We start from the raw sequence: 18,318 nt of genomic DNA, 5'->3' as shown, positions 1-18,318 counted from the left end.
TATGAAGAGACATGAGTTTTTTAGGCGTTTAGATTAGGCTTTTGTATTTATGTTCAAATCTTATTCTTTGTTTGAGAGAGTTCTTTGTAGTAAACTACTTTTTTTAATAGACCCTATTTGGTGTACTGGTATCTCTTTCTAATTCATAGGAAATTGGTGTTTTGGCTTTGAGAATTAGTTTTCTAAATAACAGGAATGAAAGCTTTTTATATTATTAAAAATTTATTTTTTAAACTTAGAATATCAATTCAGTTGCCTTCTTAAGCTGTCTTGCCATGCTTGTGCATGTGCTGCTGCCCTTAAATTGTGCCATTGGGAGTGGAATCTTTGATTTTTTTTTGTTTTTGGTACAAGAAGGGAAGACAATGATCTTTTACTAGTTGATGGATAGAGCAAATAAAATATTCAAATAAAATATTCAAAATAAAACATTCAAATAAAATTTCATATGTAATTGTAATTGGAGGACCATGTGCCTTTATATTTGTTAAAGATATGTTTTTTGATTTTTCTTTATTTGTATTATGTAAACATTACTTCTTTTGAGGAATTGGTAACTTATTTTTGGTCAGCATTAAGAAATATTCATTTGATCACAGGTAATAGCAATAAAAAAATGAAAAATAAAAAGAAAGAAGTTAAAAGAAGAAATAAAAATATTAACAATTAAAAAATATATATTCAGAAGTGGGGGCAGTCCTTTTTCTCTTATGGAAGAGAAAATGTGTTATCTCATAAACTTAGGTAATAATCATTGATTTGAAAATAGTATTTATACTTTTAACTACTTCAGAATTATAGTGACCACACAGCCAATTAATTATGTGTTTAGAGACCCAAGTGCATCTCATTCAGTTTTTTCATCTGTTAAATGGGAAAATAGTAATATTAATAATTCATATCTTACCTTGTAAAGCGATTGTGGGAATTAAATGAAATAATGTACATAAAAGCTCAGCACAATGAATGGTACAGGGCTCAAGTAAATGTTATTGTTTAGTAGTAAAATAAATGGTGTACTAAATGTTTTCATTCCTTAAATTCATTATAGTGAAAGTTTTTTCATATCCATTGTGAAAATCAGCTAAAGTGCACGCTACTTATGAATAAGTAATCTTTTCCTTTGAGGTACTTATCTTTTCTTATTTTTCCACTCAGTCTATTTGCCTTTTTGGTGATCTCTAACATGGCTTCCCTTCTCATTCTACCACTCTATCACTTAGAACTCAGTAATCATTTGTGGAGTGAATGAATAAATATTCTGAATGACTTTTGCTTTTTCTCTGTTTTAGATTTTCTATCCCGATTCTTTTTTATTCTCAGTATATATTGTGGAGTTGCTCTTTTGTAGTTCAAAAATGGTTGCCTGTCAGTCTGTTGATTTACCACAGTAGTAAATTTTTGATAGTCTTGTCTCATCTATCCATATTCCTGCCCTTTCTGCTATTTCTGCAGCTACTTTTTAATCCTATTTGTGACTATTTTCCTTATCATTCTGCTTTTCCTTCCCATTTTCCTTGTTCCCTTGTGTCCTGTCATCTTCCTTGTCTCCTTCTTTTCTTTACTTACTCTCTGTTTATGGGAACTCTGCCCTGCCTCTGTGTATTTCTGGCTACCTGAAGGTTTTCTTGGTTTTTTATTTCTCTGGGCCTGTAATAGAGGTTTCTTCATGCACATTTCTTGAAGAGAGTAAACTAAAGTGATTATATCAGTGTGAAAAACTGTTACATTTTTATCTCCTTTAACATTCTTCTTGGGCTGAACATAGGATTTTGACAATCTTTTTTTTTTTTTTTTTTTTTTTTTTGAGACAGAGTCTCACTTTGTTGCCCAGGCTAGAGTGAGTGCCATGGCATCATCCTGGCTCACAGCAACCTCAATCTCCGGGGCTCAGCGATCCTTCTGCCTCAGCCTCCCGAGTAGCTGGACTACAGGCATGCGCCACCATACCCGGCTAATTTTTTGTATATATATTTTTAGTTGGTCAATTAATTTCTTTCTATTTTTGGTAGAGACGGAGTCTCGCTCAGGCTGGTTTCGAACTCCTGACCTTGAGCAATCCGCCTGCCTCAGCCTCCCAAAGTGCTAGGATTACAGGCGTGAGCCACCACGCCCGGCTGGCAATCTTAATATAGGGGTAGGTTTTATTCTTAATTTATTTCCATCTTTACAGCTTGAACAAAAATCCTGATACCTTTATTACAGATCCCTGCCCAGAAGTTTTGCCCTCTGGTTTTATCTTGGTGTCTAGATCACTACCCCTACAAGATAGCAATTTCCTGGTTGGACAGAAGTCATAGCCTAGGGGACAAAGAAGGTTATCTTTTAGACTGGGTGGCTCTTTGTAGGGAAAAGGTGATCATTAATTAGATCTTAGCTTTTGTCCCTTATAGTCAACTTTCCCCATCCTAAGAAATCTTTCCTTTAGCCACATCTCTTCTCCTGTGTTCCTTTCTCTTCATTTTCAACATACTAGATTTCCTGGCCTTTTCAACCTCATTCTCCACTTAATTTTTTAGAGCCTGGCTTCTATGCTCACTACTTTCTTGAAAATTGCTCTCTCAAAGGCATCCTAAAATGTCTGGTTGCCAAGTTCAGTAGCATTTTCTTAGTGCTCAGTGTTTTTGGTCACATTTGGCATTGACAGCTTTTTGTTGAGACAATATCATAGTTTCAATTTAGTGCTAAAGTTTCGTAGTCATCTGGGGGGAACAGCTCCCAAATCTGTATTTCCAGGTATGTTCATACTCCCAGATTACAGGCCTGCCATTTCCAGCTGTCTGCCAGATGCCTACTGTGTACCACTGATGCTTAAGTTCATTATCTCCAAAAGAATATCAGCTTTGTTTCTGTATTCCAAATGTATACTAATGGTATTAATATTCCTCTAGTCACCCTGAGTTTCAAACCTCTGAGAGGCCGGGCGCGGTGGCTCACCCCATAATCCTAGCACTCTGGGAGGCCAAGGCGGGTGGATTGCTCGAGGTCAGGAGTTCGAAACCAGCCTGAGCAAGAGTGAGACCCCATTTCTACTATAAATAGAAAGAAATTAATTGGTCGACTAATATATATATAGAAAAAAAAATTAGCCGGACATGGTGGCGCATGCCTCTAGTTCCAGCTACTTGGGAGGCTGAGGCAGAAGGATTGCTTGAACCCAGGAGTTTGAGGTTGCCGTGAGCTAGGCTGACACCATGGCACTCACTCTAGCCTGGGCAACAAAGTGAGACTCTGTCTCAAAAAAAAACAAAAAACAAACCTCTGAGACCAGTGTAGCTCCTTGGTTTTGTTGTTTTTTAATATCCAGTTTTTTAGTTTTCCATTTTACCCATATTGTCTTGTGTGTATATTACCGTAGTCTTCTTGCCATCACCACTATTCGTTCTTCATTATTATGTGTCTGTGTTGATTAGTTATCTAACTTTCCCCATTTTCCATACTCTTCTGTGTGATTAGTCTTGTTGAAGCACAGCTCTCATAATGTTATTTTTATCTTAGTATTATTTATTGATATGTTTTTTCCTGTTGAATAAAATCTGGGCTTTTAAGCCTGGCATTCAAGGCCTGGTTTATGAGGAAATCAGCATGTTTGGATCAGAAGAAAGAATGGAGAAGATTATTGACTCCGTAGGGGTGGGAGATGAAGCCAAACTATAAGAGAACTCGTATGTTTTGAGCTTGGATATTGTAACAGACTGTTGATAGCCGTCTGAGCTGAAAAGAATTGGGTAATAAAATCTGTGTCCTTGTAGCACTGTTCCTGTATTAATTTGCCTTTCCTAAGCAATTGATGTGGCCCTAGTACTCTACAGGGGTTAGGGTCTTTCTTTTAGGCCTTATCATTCCTTATTTCTGAATATTTTTTTCTGGTTATTTTCCATAAGCCTTCGTCTTCAGAGAAATTTTTGCCAGTCTCAACCAAAAAAAATAGGAATTGCTTTAAATGTTAGTTTGGTTTGAATAAATGTTCATGACTTGTAAGTTTGCTCAATTCTTTTTATAGGAAGGACCATTAAGACCTGTTCTTGAATACATTGATCTGGTCAGCAGTGATGATGAAGAGCCTAGCACCTCTCATAGTGATGTAAGTACATTACATTTGATTTGCATTTCTTGTGTTGGTTTCTACTAAGAGAGTTATCAAATCAATGATGACTGTGTTTAGGAGCTGTAGTGCTTTAGACAATGGCCCATTTCTGTTAGAATTGGCTATAATAGATAGTCCATGCAGTCCTTTGTCCAGAATATCTCCTACTTCCAATTTTGTTCCTCTTCTTTGAGAATGTAAAGATAACATGACTCTGGGACCTTTTAAGCCTTAAAGGTGATATCTGATAACAGGGAAATGGAATAAAAACTGCAGGCTTTTTGGCTCCTCTTTTTGTTTTTCCTTTCCTATACTCTCCTCAGGTACCCTATAGAACTGGTTCCTTTTCATCCAGAACCATGTGGCCACAGAAAATTTGTTTTATCTTGGAAGAAATGATATGTAATGATCCTTTAGGAAATGGAATGTGGGGAAGGGTTTATAGGTGATGTATTACTTCAGTCATCATCCTTTTAACCTCCTTTTTCACCCCACATATTTGGAGTTATTTATCTCACCTTACTGGTTGTAGATTTGACCCTTAAACCAGTACTTACCTTACTCTGAGAATCAAACTAGTTGAGCCCTTTGTAGTAATCTTCCTTCTCATTTTGTCTTTGCCTTAGCCCAAACTTCTATTGATGGGCTGTTTTCTTGTTGGATTAACACATTGACTGCCATACTGAAAAAAATTTTTTTCCTTGGGGCCACAGTGTTTTATTATGAAAATAGAATAAAAACTTTGGAAACAATACAATCCTTTCTAATTTAATGAAAAAATTGTTAGTGACTTCTATTCATTTAATCCACATTTTTAGAATTAAATTGCCAATATTATAACAGTAAGAACATCAACAAGATTTTCATGAACCAACTGCAGGGTGTTGCCTAGGTTTTGCTTCATGAGGCCCTGGGCTCAAAATTAGCATGAGTTAAATACAACTCATATGGCAGTTAATGTGTTAAAGAACTCCTGGCTCTTGTTCAAGGTGGATAGAGAGATTCTTGCTTGATGATATAGATTATTGAGACTTGGAATCAAAATACCTGGGTTTGAGTCCCAGCTTTACTCTTTACTAATTCTGTGCCTTTGGATAAATTAACCTTTTAACCTCAGTTTTTTTAATCAAATAAGAATAATACCTACCTCACAGGGTTGTTGTGAGGATGAAATGAGGTAGCAAATATATAAGCTCCTTAATAACTACAGACTATGAAGTAGGACTGTAAAACTAGAAAGTTTTGTTATTCATGGAGAGTGAATGACTGAATTTTTAAAGGGATTTAAAAATAGTTTTAGATATTTTTTTTCTCTTAGTGGAATTTTCCTTAAGTTCTCTCTGCCATCACTAGCATCCACTTGTCGACAAACATATGTTGAATGGATTTTTTTTTTTATTGTTATTATCAGTAGTTTCACCACCTTTTTCTTGTCCTAGCATGGGACCGAGCAGCAGGCCAGGATAGCACTACTTGAACTGAGATTATTTTTACTTTCTCCTTTTTCATAAACAGAGTCCCAAACTAATGCCAGTAGTTGATTTTGGGTCTTTGGGGTAATGAAGCTTGTGAATTTGACTTCTGTGATTGCTTTGCTGACCTTTAGTGGATTGCATCACTCACTATTAATTATAATAATTTAAAAATTGAGTTCTACTTACTGGACATGCATCTCTGCACTTGAAAGTTAACATATTAAAAGCGTATTTTTTTTCTTCCTTGGTTTTCTTGTTCATGTGGATAACCCAGAGAATGCCTGAATCTAAGGTGCCATCCTCTGAGAATCATCGTCCAGAAATGTGCTCTAGCTGCAGTGTTCCTCTTCCCATTGGAGACAGCAGCTCCTCCTCTGGGAGTTGCTCCAGCAGTCCACAAAGGATAGTTTCTCAACCTTCTTCTGTTGAGAACCCATTGGAGAACCAGAAAAATGATCAAAATAATTCAGATATTAAGATTTCTGAGACAGAGACGCTTAAATCATCAGAAAATTATCAGACACTGCCTTCATCTCCACTTCTGGTCCCCCAAGAATCTTTGACCTCTTATGAGGTCAAGGAGGATTTACCTGTAGAATCTTCTTCAGCTTCACAGACTGGACAGGATGCCATCCTCTATCTCCAGACACAAGTGGCTGAGATGTCCCGAGTGATACGTGATCTGCAGTCCAGGAGCTGTTTTAGATTTCATCATTCTAGGCCAAGTGAGAACTCCTCAGTTCCTTGGGACATCTCTACATCTAAGGAAGAAAATTTATCCACAGTTGAAGAAGAAACAGATTGCAAATCTCCATCAGCTGATGACAAAGGACAGCCAGCTGATCCCAGCCAATCTAGTTTCACAGGTCTTTTGAAGAGAATGGAACAAAGAGGTGTTATAAAGAGGGTAACATTACAGTCTGAAGCGGAATCATGTGAAGGGAAGCCTGATTGTGTGACCTCTAAAAAACGATTGGTTCCTCCATTGCATCCTCTTCTGAGAATTGCCACCACTGAAGTTTTTAAAGACCCTGCTGATTGCCATCCTTCTTCCTTCATGGGACACAGGGTATATCCTGTGGCCAAGGACACCTCTCCTTTTCAACCAAATCCACCAGCTGAGGGCCCCATTGTAGAAGCATTAGAACACAGTAAAAGAGGAAATGCAACATCCCCTCTAGATTCTACCTCAAAAGAAATGGAGATTATGGGTTGTAGGTTTTACCATGCTGCCTCCATTGCAGCCAGAGCTGCTAGCTACATGGCCTATATGACCCAATATCAGCGTAAACTCTGGGAAGACATGGAAGATCTGGTCCATGACCCAGAGTTTGATCGTGGAAAAGCAAGATGTATAATATCTGATGGTATGGATGCAGGCCTTTGGCAGCTTTGTACAACTAGGGACATAATGGACTCTGTAGTCAGAGTTATGGCCATGGCAATAGACTACAGAAGGCAGGCCTGGCTCCGACTTACATCTCTCACTAAGAAAACCCAGGAGAAGATCTCACATTTGCCCTTTGATGGTACTTCCCTTTTTGGACAAGATGTGAAAGCTGTTATTGCAGAAGAAAACACTATAAGAGAAAATGACTATAAAGATCACAATAAATACTATAACCAGCATCGATATTTTTATAGTCATGATCAGAAAGCACATTATCACAATAGGGGGTACTCTCGAGGGGATTGGTACAAACCCCGAAACCACCCTTATAGATACAGAAAGAAGGGAGAGTCTCCAGAACGCCATGGGTACAAGAATTAATAACCTGTTCATATTCAGCAGACTAGTTATCGGAGATCCTAACTGTTTTACTTGTTCATTCACAAACAGGATCTGCAGGTAGGAGGTTATCTCAAAAACTGAATGCATGTCTGGAATGATCACAGCTGGTATTTGAATTCTAGACTTTTGGAATGAAGTGTGTGATAAAAAAAACTTACACTTTCTTGGCCAACTGAGCAGTGGAGACTTTCTTGTAAGGAGAGTTGGACAAAGGTTTGTTCATTATTTCTGGTCCAAAATAAGTCCAGAGGAGGACACTCAGGAATCTGAATCCTCTTGTGATTAAAGAAAAAATATATAGGTTTGTTCCTCAGGAAAATCTTACTGGCAAACTGAGGACTAGCAGATGCTGGATCTAGAAATAACCTACTACTGGATCTTTGTTTGCTAAGACAAGAGGTAAATCCTTCAATTTTTAGGTCATCAGTGCTTCCTTATTCTGGCTTCAGCTTGACAGATCTTCACAAAATGACAAATCTGTTAACAGTCTCTTTATGTCAAGGTGATCGGCTCACCAAGGGTTCATGCTATCAAGCTCTATGAGACTTCAGAATCGGCCATGAAGCTTTGTGTCAACTGGAATTCAAATAAAATTTTGGCAAATCCAGTTTGCTTCCACTTGGAATGGCTAGACATCACAGGTCTACTATGGACACCAGCTGGAAAAAGACTTCCCTACTTGTAACATCTCTGTAGAAATTTCACAGCAACTGTCTTCATCAAGAATCTGATGGTACACCATACTGTCACCACTCATAAAGCTACATGTGAGAGGATTCTTTATTGTCATCAATCATAATAGTCTTTGACCTATCAAGCTCTCATATCAGCAAGCTGTGAGACCCAGTGATGGTAGTCTCTTGCTATGACTTGGGCCTTTCACCAAGATGGCCTTCTTAAACCTGCCTTCTTAAACAGTTAATTCTTTTGAGCTTGATAATGCATCACACTCTAAATACAAAAAAGATATGCACATCAGTGCCCTGGAAATTAAGGATGTTATTCACACCATCCAGGCATGCAAATCCGAACTGGCAAGAATTCCAAACATGCCTGACAATCTGGTCCCCTTATTGTAATAAATAGGGTGGCATCAATCTAGATTTTTGTTGAGAAATCCTTAAGATTTAAAACATAACTGTGGATGTAGTGAAGAGAACAAGCCACATGGTTCTGTTTCTGGATATCTGTTTAAATGATTATCCGTTATTGATTCCTAGAAAGGCTGAAATCAAGACTTCAGTGACATGTTCTTGGTTAATTAGTCAGACTCTTAACATAAGAGACGGCTTATCTTTTTGCCCTCAATTGGTCCCAATAATAGTTTTCCATCATACTGGAACTGGCAGCAGATACCTCAATTATATATCCTGCAGTATCTTCTCTCTAATCTCAAGGTAGTGGCTGTATGGTATATCAGCCCTTAGATCCTTGTCTTTACAGCATGACTTCAGGAATGGAGAAAATGTCAAGTTTGAGGGGTCTGAGTACATCACCTAGTAGTATTTGCCTGACAGCCAAAAAAAAATTTTTTTAATTGACAGACTTACAATTCTGTAACTTCTGCCTTTTTTCATCTGCTTGATCAAAGGTGTTTTGAGTATACTGTTAGTGTAATATAGCACTGTTGTAAGGTTTATGTGGTTTCTGTTCTTGCTGTAGTTCTTGCACAGTGGTTATTCACGTTTTCCCTTGTGCCCCATTTTTTAATAGTTTATTAGAAGCTCATTCCTTCTCCCCATCATAACTATATCCAGCACTCTTTTTTGAATCTACTTCTCTTTCTCTCCCTATTTGTGCGATAGAGGTTGAAGGCACAAATTTCCTTCCTTGGAAGAAGTTATTTTATATTGTCAGATAATTTCAGGGTACTATATTGGTCCTGTTTGTCCTGTTTGTAGATTGAACCTGAACTAGTCTTGATAAAGGAGATAATTTTGCGCAAATTTAGCCAATTCCTATCTAGAGATAATATTTACCTTATTTTTCTATATTTTCCATAAAATTTTATTTCCACTTCTTTGGGTCCATGCCAATGCTCTACAAAATGTCTTTCAAACTAACTTTAGAAGAATATCAGTTACCTGAAAAGAGCAAAGGCCTAAGAAATCATACATAGATTTTTGTAGCTTATAATGTGTACTGCACCAATCAAGCAGTCTCATGTGCCCTTGACATTGGCAGAGTAGTTTTCTCTACTGGACTGTCCAGTAAATAACTCAATGGATTGAGAGACCTTGGAAAAATTTTATGTGGCTGCATGTAAGTGTTCTCGATTAGCTAAGGCAACTTCAAACTCTTCCCACTTTTCCATTTCTCCCCTTTATCTTCCCTGAATTAGATGCTATGTCACAAACTTGATGATTTTGAAATACCCTTATTCTCTAAAAAGTAAGCCAAAATAATGATGCTTGAAAACGTGATTCTCTGAAACTACTTTGGCACATCTGCTTAACATATTCCTCTTCCCCCACTTTTAAATTGTGGTTAAAAAACATAAAACTTAGTACCTTGACCATTTTTAAGTGTACAGTAGTGTTAACTGTATTCACATTGTTGTGTAGCTCCTTAAATATTTCTAAGACAACATTACTATTCTCTTTTCCTCTTGTAATGCTTATGTTGCTCAATAATGAAGTAAAAATAACATTGCTTAACTACTCTAATTGATATGCCCAAGCATCTCCAGAGAATTCAGTTTTCTTGAAAGTAAAAAGATATTGGAAAATCATCAAATTGGTGACCAAGTAGTTAATGTCTGAAAGGATTTGACAGCTGAGTAGGGACGGGGGCAGAATGCAGTAGAGTGGGAACAGTTTGTAGCTATAGATTAGTTTCTTGATTGCAGAAGAAACAATATCCATAACATGTTTATTTTTTATTATTTAAAAATCTTTCTCTGGCATACTTGAATGATGATGGTGTTATAAAACTGCAAGTGGGGACTTGGTCTAGGGAGACAACCCCTAGAGAGTATAGAACTCATAATTAGAGAATAAATATTGTACCTGCCACATGCAGAGGCTGCGACAAAATTCCCTATTAGACCAATCTGATGTTTAAATACCTCTGGGTTTTCTAGAAGGCATTGGAATAATTGCAAGTTTAATGATTTGGTATTCTCAAAAGGCATGTGTCTAATGATCCTTTTTCTTTAAAATGTTATTTCTTGACTAGACATAAAATGTATATGGAGACAATATGATTTCTTATAGTTACTATGTATAGAGAAATAGTTTCCATTAATTATTATATAAAGTGCCTTTTTAAATTTCTCACTTTTGTTTAAAACTTAAATTTGATGTCTTGCATATATTCTTGGTGGTATTTATGTGAATTCTGTACTGTGGTTTAATCTTGTAGTTTGTTACTTCATCATCTGTACAATTGCACTATCTAAATGTACTCTCCTTCTGAATGTTAATTTGTTTGTAGCACTGTTGGTTTATTTCAGAAGGTTGTAGAGTATACCTCCCTCCCCCTTATTTAATTAACTTCACAGTAGTTCTTTTTAGTTATTAGTAATTGGCCCAGTTTTCTGGGCCTTAAAGCAGCTTTTTTTCCTATCTGTGTGTAGGTTTTCTGATTGAGTCATTTGTCTCTTTGACCTTGTTCTTAGCCATGGTAACACAACTTATATTTGATAAGTAGATGTGTTTACTTGGTTAGAAGAAGCAAGGACATTAAAAAAAAAGCAGTATATTTGCTGACACTTTATTTTCTTTTTTTAAAGACTGTGTGACAGTCTTTATTGGTATAATTATATTTAAACCTTTTTTTTTTTAACTGTGTGGCAGCTTCTTTATCAGTATAATTCCATTTATTAGCCCTCAAAATGACATTTTGAGGGGAGCATAAACTCTTTCAGGCTACTTGGATACTATTTAGTACTCTGTGTTAGTACTATACTAATAATTTACTGAATGATACCTAAGTGACCTGATGGATAATGTCCTTAAGGGCCCGATACATCCAGGAAAACCTCTCAGGTACTGTAAACAAGGAGGTTGAAAAAGACACATTCCAGAATCCCTTTTAGCTGTAAAACTGCATACTGATTTGGATGAACATAGAGTTCAGTGGCATTCATTATTCTTGAAGATACAATTAATTGACTGGGATTCTGATGAAGGTTTGAAATTATGGATAGATCTTTGTGGAAATAGTTTAAAGATTGCAATAACTGAAAACTTTTCTTTTTTTAATGTGAGGCATATTTTGTCCCAGTCTTGCACTATTTAGGTTTTCTTTTAAAATTTACCATTCTATACTTAATGTTAGTGGCTAGTCCAATAATTGATGGTCACATCTGTATGCATCTTATGCATGTTACTTAATTGCCCAGATCCATTCTATATGTTTTTTTATTGGTGGATACACAAACCAGTCTTTAGTTTTTACTTAAGAAAATGTATAGGTAGAAGTTATCAGTAAACTGATGATTACTGTATTGAATGCAAATTTTTTTGTTATTTTTCCAGATATAAATGAGTTTTGTAAACCATTAAAACTATTCTTTTATGGAATTTCCTTTCCTGGATGAATGATGAGAATATCATTTTATTAAATCTTATTTCTCTTATTAATTAGGGATGATATTTTTGTACTTCTTTGTCTTTTCACTTGCTTGATTTTATTGTACTGGAAGCTTTTTTTATAGTAGTGTTTGGTACCATTGAGATATCTTATTACTGGAAATTTTGTTTGCTTTGGTGGGATATATCTGGAATTGATCACAGTCCAACCATGTCCTTTTGATGTTGTTAGCATATGAGTTATTTTATTCTTTGTGTTAATCTTTTCTTTCCCTTTATATACCACCTCTTTCTAAAAGGGATGTCCAATCTTCCCTTAATCTCTTTGATTATAGATTATATTTTTTATTCTACCAGTGTATAGTAGCCAGGATTTTGCTGTGGTTTTGTATTTGTATATTCAGATACCATGTCTTAAGCATTATTGTAAGAGATTTTCTAGTTTTTCCTAATGTTCTTTTTTACAAAAAATATAGCCAGTTTAGTCTCTCAAACTATACTTTCATCAGTTTTTAATGTCTTGTTTAATGATAGTATTATTTTCTCATTTCTACATATTCACACAAATGTGTTCTCACATGTATTTATGGTCAGATGCATCTTATAAAAATTTTGAAGCCCATCACCATGGACTTGCTAGAGCTATAGTAGTACAGCTCTAATATAGTGTATCTTAAAGTTAGCAATTTTCTCTAGGTTTTAAGGACTTTACTGGTTTTGTCGAAGTAACTGTTTAAGATGGTCTGTTGGATTTTCTGATGCCTTGTCAAGAGTTCAACAAGATTTCTCAGGTTGTCTGTACTTTCTTTTAGGACTTTGGAGAGCTTTCAAGTTGTATTGTTTTCTAGTATTCTGAGTATATTTGTTGTTGGAGTGAAAATAAATGTTTTATATTTGGTGATATTTTTAAAAATTCTATTTTGACCATAAATGCTTCAAGTATTGTGTTATCAGTGCAGTTGTCCTTTTGTGAGACATATGCTAACTTTCATATTTCTATATTTCCCCATAAGCTATCACATGCTTTCTGTTTAATGCCCCATAATAGTGGCTCTATCACAGCATTCAATTTTAAGGGCTACAATTAGATCTTTTGTTAAATTCCACTTTTATTTGTGGTGGTATGTTTTCACACACTACCTTGATTTATCATGTAGTAATATGTTAAATAACTATCATGTTTGTGGTCCCTTGATACCTCTTTTGATTGGCAAGGCAAAAGTGATATGGCTGATAGAACAAAAACATTTTCCCAAGTCACTAAACACAGTTTCAAGTTACCAATTCCATTTTTTAACATATTTAATTTACATTAAACTTCTGCTGTTAGGTATGCAACCCATTCCTTTCTGCCTTAGATGTAGAATATGGTTGATACATAAGTAGTCTAATTTAGATTCTTAACACAGAGTTACCTGTGTATTGATCTTTCTTTAATTGCTTATAACAGTTCCTATATACACTGATGGGTCTTGCAAGCATCTTGATAGCCTTGTGTCTGTCTTCTTCCTGCCTGGAAGGCAGTAGTAGAAAGAATCTACATTTATAGAGCTTATATGTACTAAACTCAGTGCTAGTTGAAAGCTACTCTCGAAATAGAAATTCAGCCTTATTTTGTAGATGAGGAGGTGAAAATGAAGTCAGTAAGTGGTAGAACTGAGTTTTAAATATAGATTTCCTCCAGAGTCTCAATTCAGCATTGTACTAGGCCGTCCATGTGTTTTTCAAAGCTCCACTCAAGTGTTACCTCTGTGATAAACTAATTTTACATACACTAATTTTTTTCTTTTCTGTACTTTGTGTTTATGCTGTACTCTGACCCTCTTGGTATTTGATGTCTTTTATTAACTAACTCCTGGTTATTACACTTGTCACATCAGGAGCCCTATTCTCTTATCTCATTGAGGGTTTTACTATATTGGATTATTCTTGATTCATAGTCACTGCCTTCCGTTTCCATTCATTTTCAGCACTGCTTGTTTTAAGTCAATCTTACACTGTTTTTTTCTTTTTTCTACATTTTTTGTTTGTTACACTCATTCTGTTTCAGATGTATGCTTAAGTTTTTTTTACTGGCATCTTGAGGATACTGGCTTATGAAAAGGAAGATGGAATGGTGCAAAGCACATAGTATTTGAATTCCAAAGGCCTTGATCTCAGTATTACCAAGTCACTTATACTCTTAGCCTCAGTTTTCCTATTCTCAAATAAGATAATATCTAAAAGTACTTTGAAAACACTAAAGCCCAATATAGATTTCCTTTTTTTAGTAATTGTGCTGTTTCTATTCACATTTATAGATTTCCTATAACTGTGGGATGGTATTGGATATAGATAGAGATACATACATTTTCAAATGTATTTAATAGCATGTAAATGTTCATTTCATGCCAGGGATCATGTTTCCCTTGTTTATGATTTTTTAAGGCATATACAAGCCTCACAATGAACTAAGTCATTGAAAGACACATTTAAAGTAAAATAGTCTCTTTTCCTCAAGTGTATGCTAAGAAATGCTCATAATAAACAATAAATAAAAGAATGTAGAATGAAGACCTAGAGTGTGTAAGTATGTGTATATGATTTTTGATGGATGGCATGTTGTCATTTTATATCTATGTTGGAAACAATCTTCATTTGTCAGACATCTTTCTCAATACCTGCTGTATGCAGGCAGGCACTGAGAAAGGTGTGGGAATACTGACTGTTAATGAGAGATGGTATATTCTCTTAAGAGAAACAAATACCCATACAGTGTAATAACTATCCTGTTTAGAAGAATGCTTGTGGAAATGCTGGAACAAGAAAGAGGGACATCTAGAGGGGTCAGGAAAGCTTTTCTTGCTTAAAATGTGCTTGAGCAGAGTTTTGGAGAATGATTAAGGAAAAGTTATTTGGTCTGGTAGAGAAACAGGAACCAGACATTCAGGTGAATCCTTGTGAGGAATATCATGAGGTGTGTCTGGTTTTAGAATTATAAGGAATACCTTTAGGTGAGACAAATGAAGGTGATTAAGCAGAATAAAGAGGATAAGTTACCTGTGAATACGTATTGGTTTCTACATATTCAAAGCATACTAAGTTTGTATAGCCATTACTTGTAAGGTTATAGAAGTAGTCTGTCTAGAGATTGGTTATATTTGTCCATTATGGACATCTAGAACAATTTTTTTTCCTGAACTGAGCCCAAGGAGGACTCCTAACAGTGCACCTCTGGCCTCAGGGCAGCTTGCAGTGATGAGAAATAACTGAGGCACTGGTAGAGAACAACTTTGAGGATAAACAGGATAATGCCTCTGAAGTGGATTGTGGCATCCCATCATGGGTATATGATTGCATTCTTAAGGGTCACCTTTGGGCAGGTGTCCTCAGTATAGATAAATGTGGCTAATTTCCTGGGGGAAATGGATATTCTTATAAAAATGTTGCTTTGTTGGCGTTTGGAGGTATTGTATTGAAGAAGGAACTGTGAACCTGTGCTAGTGGTATCTCTGGCTACCCCAAAACACAATTTTGTCAACTTCCTGGTTGTTTTTTCGCTTAAGTTTCTTTCCTTGTTTTTGTTGCCACTTTCACTTTTTGTCTTCTCTACAGTTCATCCTTTATTTTTTCCTGTGCCAGAGGTAGAGCGGAGACGCTCAGGGTTAAAAAGTAACTCCCCTTTGCTTTGTCACACTTCATATTCAGAGATACTGTATTTTTAAATTCTGTTAAGTTTCAAAGTTGCATAACTTTTTTTTTTTTTTTTTTTTGGTCCTGTACTGAAGGAGGATCAAAGTTGTTTTCCTAGAAGAAGATTTTTATAGAAATAGATATTGGCAATTTACCCAAAAGAAAATACAGAAAGACTCTTATTTAACAGGTTTGGTGGTACTAGCCTTCTTAACTGAATAAAGTACTTTATAGAATGGGGTATATCTGTATGTATGTTTTAAAATTTGTTCATATAAAGCGGATGTTCTGTGTACTTTGTATTTGTAAACAACAAGTTGGGGTGGGAAGGAGATTGCTTTGTAAAAAGGGTTTCCTGGTTCCAAAGCTTTGCTGCTGGAGATGGTAAATAAATATTGTACTGCTTTGCTGTGTTAATCTCTTCTGCTTTATCTGTATTTGGATATAAAATTCTTGAGAAAATTGTTACTTTTCAAAGTGTTATTTGGGATGTGGTTTGAGTTATAAGCTGGGCAGAGGGGGATTTCTGGTAAACAGGACTCTGGGGTATGTAAGCTTCAGACCAAACTATAGACCAAAGCTTTAGGATGGGCAATAATAAGCAGGCTTTGAAATTGAGTTTATATGAAGTAATCCATTTATTTCAGAAATTTTTTTCAAACCAAATGCACTAGTCAGGTGGATAATGTGATGATTTGCAAAGTTAATTCATTGCACTTTTGTAGTTGGTTGCTCCTTTGAGCTTTATTTGAACTTTGGGGTTCCTTACATAGAAGATAAAGATTATGGAGGAAATAAATGTTCATCCACCAGTTGGTGCTCCTCTGGCTAATCAGTGCCAGCTGACACAAGGACAAATAACAACAAATAAGCCAGTGCCTTGGATTGTTCTACGTATCCCTTTCCTTATTCTCCACCCTTATCCCTCCTACAAATTTTATCTTTCCTTATAGCTGGCTTTTTCAGTAGCCAAAAGTTCCTCTGGTGAGTCAGATAGGAAACTGGGTTGTTGTGGTCACTTCTCTATAATAACTATTTTTGTAGCATACTTTCCTCCTAGGTTATATCATCTTGTGTGGTAGATGAAACAATTATTATTCCATTTCACAAAGAGGTTCAGAGGACTGTATTCATATTTCCATGAAAGTGTGTAGAAAATGCAAAATTTAATCTTTTTTGTTAGATACTAAAGAACTAAAGTGCTTTTTAGAGATTAGTAGTAATGATTTAAAAATACAAATTGCTTGTTCATCATTAAAAAGACACAAACTAATAACAGTGCCACAAGCTATGTAAAATGATTTCTTCTGCAAGGCTCTGCTTTTCAATATTTTATTCTAGAAATGCTGTGCAAAAACAATCACTTTTAATTCTATAGTTCCTTTGAGTTTATTTTGGCAGATACTTCTAAATAACTGATATATCTAGTTATGACTGCAAGACATAGCTTTGAGGCTCAACTTTTGGGTGAGCGGATGTATGAAGAGGAAGGTGAAAGATCTGCCTGAATTTTAATAGTTGAGGAAATATATTTATAGGACCTTCTTTAAAAACAAATAGTTTAGAGCCAGTTTTGTATGGCACCTAGCTTCTTAAACCATAATACATTTCAGGATTAAGAGTGAATTGTTCAAGAAATAGGCATTTGTAGATGAATTTTAGAAGAAAGTTCACTTGGACACTGATTTATATAAGCATTCATCTGGGACTAGTCAAGTAGAAATTCAGCTTATAGTAAAAATTTCTTTTGGTGCATAATATTAGCTTCGTTTCGAACAAATCTGGTAAACTTACCTAAGAGAACTTACCTTTGTGATCAGAAAAGCTAAGAATTAAGTTTCAACTTTTAATTTTGACTAAGTGTACCTTGAATATTTTTTTTTTTAAGGAACCAAGTTTTCTGCTAACCTTGAATATTTTAAATACATTTTAAAACATAAAATTAGTACATATGCTTTGAGCTTTTTTTAAAAAAGTACTTGTCTAAAGAAAAATAACAAATTTATATTTTAGCCAAATGTTTTACTTTAAAGTGATAATGGTATTTGGCCTTATATTTGTGTTAAAAATATTTTCCCAGTAGCCATTAAGGCTATTGAACTAAGAATGACTTGCCTTAATTATTGATTAATATGTTTTTGTTAGCTTTGGAATATCTAACAAACCCAATCATTATACCTCTGGGGACAAAAATCTGAAAAAAGTTAAATACAGTTTACTAATACATTATGTTCCTTCTAGACACAAAATTTCCATCTATATTATACAGAATAGATATTAAACATTTTTATATGGCACAAATTAGTGGTTTAAACCAAATTCATTATGTTCTCAAACAACAAAAGATTGACTTTGGTTGTTAACACTTTCTGGCTTTATACCGTCTTGTTCACAAGTAATTAAAATTTTAACAATTTTATGACATGCTGATTATAGAAAAATTAGAAAATAGATATAAAAAAGGAATAAAACTCTCCAGACAGATAGCCACTATTTAATGTTTTGATTTGTAGCCTTTTAGATTTTGCTTGTAAATATTTCCTCGATCATTTTCACTTAACAAATACAAGCAATAGGGAAAAGTCATTGAAATGTAACTTTAACATTATCACTTCCTTGATTAGTGGGATTTTATGTCATGTCATCATTGATTTGCCCATTTAACGGTTTTGTACACTTTATTTCATAGTAGACCACAGTTTCACAGCAATGTTATATATTTTTTGGCCATTCTTCCCAGAAAAGCAATTGTTAAAT

General features: G+C 35.2%; 1 protein-coding gene across 4 annotated transcripts in view; it reads left to right on the top strand.

The window, feature by feature from the left end:
• The window catches only part of ZNF451 (zinc finger protein 451), a 72,802-nt gene that overhangs the window by 4,568 nt on the left and 49,916 nt on the right, over positions 1-18,318 (top strand). For 3 of the 4 annotated variants that reach the window (XM_076003254.1, XM_076003255.1, XM_012751355.3), the window contains one exon: positions 4,004-4,084. In XM_076003254.1, the coding sequence (XP_075859369.1) occupies positions 4,004-4,084 (81 nt within the window). Of the gene's footprint in view, positions 1-4,003; positions 4,085-5,836; positions 16,024-18,318 lie in introns of those variants that run through there. The other variant, XM_076003256.1, reaches the window with a different exon arrangement.

This window comes from Microcebus murinus, chromosome 5 (assembly GCF_040939455.1).
Source record: "Microcebus murinus isolate Inina chromosome 5, M.murinus_Inina_mat1.0, whole genome shotgun sequence".
NCBI lineage: Eukaryota > Metazoa > Chordata > Mammalia > Primates > Cheirogaleidae > Microcebus > Microcebus murinus.
This window is presented reverse-complemented; position numbering and strand designations above follow the sequence as displayed.